Source organism: Triticum dicoccoides, chromosome 2B (assembly GCF_002162155.2).
Source record: "Triticum dicoccoides isolate Atlit2015 ecotype Zavitan chromosome 2B, WEW_v2.0, whole genome shotgun sequence".
Taxonomy (NCBI): Eukaryota; Viridiplantae; Streptophyta; class Magnoliopsida; order Poales; family Poaceae; genus Triticum; species Triticum dicoccoides.
In genome coordinates, this window is record NC_041383.1 from 203780600 (window position 1) to 203785219 (window position 4620).

The 4620-nt window shown below is 43.4% G+C and overlaps 1 protein-coding gene across 1 annotated transcript in view; it reads right to left on the reverse strand.

Moving 5' to 3' along the window:
- Positions 1-1868: 1868 nt before the first annotated feature.
- LOC119363089 (COBW domain-containing protein 1-like) overlaps positions 1869-4620 on the reverse strand; it is a 4185-nt gene continuing 1433 nt past the window's right edge. Inside the window, exons 3-10 of the mRNA XM_037628392.1 lie at positions 4177-4291; positions 3841-3930; positions 3510-3668; positions 3313-3432; positions 3016-3126; positions 2649-2730; positions 2480-2561; positions 1869-2246 (exon numbers count right to left, since the gene is read on the reverse strand). Coding sequence (XP_037484289.1) covers positions 2506-2561; positions 2649-2730; positions 3016-3126; positions 3313-3432; positions 3510-3668; positions 3841-3930; positions 4177-4291 — 733 coding nt within the window. The 3' untranslated portion in view covers positions 1869-2246; positions 2480-2505. The remainder of the gene's footprint in view (positions 2247-2479; positions 2562-2648; positions 2731-3015; positions 3127-3312; positions 3433-3509; positions 3669-3840; positions 3931-4176; positions 4292-4620) is intronic.

Sequence of the window (4620 nt, forward strand, 5' to 3'; positions counted from 1 at the left end):
GGGAGTGGCGGGGGGACGTGGGGAGAGGGAGACGGCGGCTGAGATCGGGTGGGCGGGGGAGTAGGCGGAATGGGAAACAGAAGAGGAAGCCCCGAGCTCTTGTGCGCTGTGGACCTTCGGAAGGGCTGTTTCGTCACTGCCCTTCTTCTTTTTTTCCGGAAAATAATCGTCCCCGTAGGCGGAATGACTGGACGCCCAGACCATTGACACTTGTGATCCTGATATGAAATCGTGAAGTTTGTTGTACTTGCGCTGAAGCCTCATAAATTATTTCTGTGAACTACTCTCTCTGTAAGAAATATAAGAGCGTTTAGATATGATCTAAACGCATATCTAAACGTTTTTATATTTCTTTAGGGAGTATTATTACCTCTGAGACATACTTTGATACACAGAAGTAGCATGCGTGTCCTTGTTTTCAGTTAAGATGGATTATGTAAGAAAAACGATTGACTAGTTGTGTTATATAATTTATATAGTTCACGAATTTTTATAGTGCTAGTTGTGTTATATAATTTCTGTAGTTCATTATAAAATTGGACTCTACTGCTCGCAGTGTTCGCCGTATAGTATTCTAGTGCGTACTACCCAAATACCAACACTATGATAGTGTTGTATTCAATTCACCGGCAAACGAAGAAGTTCCTACCCTAGCGCCGCCGCCACCAGGCGACTAGGGAGAGGCAACCTTTTCCTCCGATCTCCACCGGCCGAGGCGCTGGCCCCCTCTCCCTTCGGCCGCTGCTCCGGCGGCAGGAGAAAGAGGGGACCCCGTTCCTTTGCTTTGTAGTTAGGGTTTGGATTTATAGGTCGTGGTGCGTCGTTGGGGTGGTGGGAGCGGCGCCTGGACGAATAAATCTGCCTCAACTCTACTTCCACACCGGCGGTGTCTTTCATGGCGGCGTCTCGGAATTGATGGCATCGTGTCTCTGTCGATCCCTCAGATCGGCAGCGTTAGGGTTCATGGATGGTGTTGGCAAGGCGGCGGCGGCGACTCCATCAGGTGTGTCTCTCCTTCTGCTCTGTCCCCGTTGCTGTGGCGTTGTCTCCGACGTCATGGTGGAGCAGGGAGGTTTTGTCGTTCAGGAGTACGCGCATGCGATTGTCTACGCAAGTGACAGCTGGAAGATGGAGTATCCTGTGTTGGGTCTGCGGTCGAAGGCTGCCAGTTCTGGTTTCCTCCTCCGACGTCGTCGTCGTCATGCGGGGGTGTCAGTTCTGAAGTTCGATGGCGTGTCCGGGGACATGTTGCCCCGGTCTGGTTCTTTCAACGGCTATGGTTTTGCTTCTGGCAAACTACTTTGGAGGTCCGTAAAGCTGCTGATCAGCGATGGAGCCGCATCGAGCTTGGGTGAAGAGGTGATTTGTCTTTTTATCCTTTGGTGGCCACTTCGGTGGTGTCGAAGGAAAGGGACAGGCGCTAGTATTTTGCATAGGATTTTCCTATTCTTTCAGTTATGTATGGTCGGTGCTTACGTGCCTTGTAACTTGATCTTTATTCTATATAAATGAGACACGTATTACCGTACAAAAAAAAAACCGGCGTTATCCTATCTCAGTTTTGGGAACACGCCTTATACTTATAGCTCACCTACGCGGCACGCGGCATGGTAGTGTAAGCTCGAAATTGTTCTGAATTGAGGTAATTAGTCTCAGAATTAAGCTCGAAATTGCAGTTACAAGGTGACTAGCAGCACGAAGAGGCGACGAATCATGGAAGCAAGCTACGGCTCAAGTAAGGTCTCCAGTATCCCCCCGTCTGCATCAACCGATAACCGATGCACGCAACCATCAGCTTGGATATCACTACAACCAAAATCCTTCCATAGGGAAAGGGAGCTAGCTGCTTCCGTATCGCCCCCGAAAAAGAACCAAAAAGTTCACTTCGATTTAGGTCTTTCTGCACCATATTAGAACACATCCTCTTATGATTGGATACATTTTCCCTCTGCAAAACCGAACACGTTTGCATTCGCTATACCGAACATATACAAATGCTCAGTATAATGCCTTTCTAGTGTATCAGGGAGGTGCTCCCGTGTGTTAAGAAAAAAAAAGGGAGGTGCTCCCGTGGCACATAGCCTCACAGCAGCAGTTGAAGTCGTCTCTTGATCTCGGCACTGCAAACTGCTTCGCCTCTACTGAAGATTGTTCAACAGAATGTAACTTCGGGGAACCATACGAGAACACCCTAATCTCAGTCCAGGCTGTGTGAGCCTCCATGAAGTATTCAGTGACAGAGGTACCTGCGAGCACAGGGGATACAGTTATTAAAATGCAAAATACCGATAGGACAGAAATACGGGATTATGTAAACAAAGTGCAAACACCATGCCTGTTTGCAAGCAGCAACTCATGATGATAAGCAACGCAAAAGCCTCAAACAGCAAAACCATACATACCCGCTTGCAAGGTGTTCCCCAAAACAGAAAACGTGAACAAGAATCGTCAAAACGGAGGACAAAGATGAATGACTTACAAGGTGACGTGCAAATCATTCGATAATCAGTGCTTGCAGCGACTAAATGAATCTTGGAGGATACTGATATCCAAATCACGGCCTGTAGCAAAATAGGCATGGAAAGATTCAGGACTGACTTGTAACTTGAAAGTAATGGATGATCAACTATCATATTTTAAGATTATACCTATGAAAACTATCTTGTTCATGCGAGATTGTGTCTCCGACCATTCTCGAGCTGGCACAACCTCATAGACTTCCCTCACTGCCTGCATAAGGGCAAAAACAGACTTTAGCAATGACAATCTGTTCAACAAAGAAGACATACTTTGGTAACTTCGTATTGCAGAGAACTGGGTAGAAACTTTCGTCAATAGCTCTAGCTTATCATGTACAACCTCCGTCCCAAATTAGTTGACTTAGATTTGTCTAGATACGGATGTATCTAACACTAAAACGTGTCTAGATACATCCGTATCTAGACAAATCCGAGTCATCTAATTCGGGACGGAGGGAGTAGTTTTTTCAGATGCCTTGTAATATGTCATAAAAACCTGTAAGGTATGAAGTTGGTTCGAATTATGGATATTTAAAATCCCTTTGCAACGATATATATCCATGTTGGACTTCTTCTCCCAAAGAAGATCTTCAAGCCATGATTCCACCTGTAAAGCAAAATGCATAAGGCAAATATGTAAAATGGATGTCTTTCCGGACTCCAATTCTAAGTGCACGGATGAATGAATAAAATACTCTATTCAGTTGTTTATAACTGCTTGCAATAATGTGTTATAAACCTACCCTCAGAACATAGACATCACTGACACATCTCATTCAAGGAGATAAGGTACCTTAGTCAAGTAAACTGGATCCTGTTCATAAATGCACAAGGTGGAAATACTGTTATCATGGCGACTATTAGGTGGTGCTGATTTACTGTACTCCAGAAGCTCTTGTAGTTGTGATGAATTCTAGGGGAGGAAAAACAAAGTAAGTCGGAGAAGCATCAAAAGGTAGTGACCAAATCAGACTTCAGTAGTTTACTTACCTTCACACCATATGCCTGTCGATCAAATATTGTATTTAAATCAACCTGGCACCGCACAGACCGCACCACTGTAACAAGCGCATTGACATCATGAATTTGCCTTTCCAAATCCTCAAGATCGTCTTTTACTAAGTCAATTTTGTTTAATATCACAACATCCTGTTACACAAGAATTGACACTCTGTTATATACGTTTTGATAATTATCACCAACAAGAGAAATTTTAACTGCATCAGCCCATAGGGATCGACACAAGAATCTCAGATTCAAGAAGCAAGACCCCAAAAAGAATATGTGAAATGAGAGATCGATGCCAAAAACAACAAATTACCGCAAATGCGATTTGGTGAAATGCTTCAGGAAATGAGGAAGAGTTCGTGTGTTCATCAATTTGCCGCCTGAAGTTTTTTGCATCAATAACCTGATCATATACACTAACATGTTCAGCAGGAAAGAGTGAAATGTGATCTCATTTTATAAGTTCTGGTCCGAAGAGCAAATGCCAGAGAAATAAGCATTTATCTGAACTTGTAAGATATTGGCAGAATGACAAGCTTAAATGAGAAACTTCACTGCAGCGTGTGTTTTCTTCCTATTACAAACTAATGATAGGAAACTGTGGCAACAAAAAGATATCACATAACAATAGAAAGCGAACTAAACTAACCGTAATGATAGAGTCTAGTCTGATTGATGACTCCAATTGATCGTCCAGCCAGAGAATGGATACAAGTGGTGCAGGATCAGCCAAACCAGTTGTCTCCAATAATATATGATCCATTCTGCAGCAGATGTAATGAGTCTGACAGGTTAGGAGAAATTAAATTCAGATTTGCGTCATCGTAAATTACAGTGCATTACTATCAAATCCAACATTGAATGGAAGTCGATGGAAGAGCATGACCTATGAGACATTTCTAAATACAAATATACAGCGGAACAGACCAGTGCATTACTGCATTGAATTAAAGAAGCGTTGAACCTATTTTTTAGAATAAGAAGCACTTCATGTAGAACTAGAATAGGAAAGCAGACAAATTTAGACACAGAAAAAATGGCCCCTTTGCAGGAATAAGCAGGGTACACATAATTTGACTTGAGGTAAAAACAG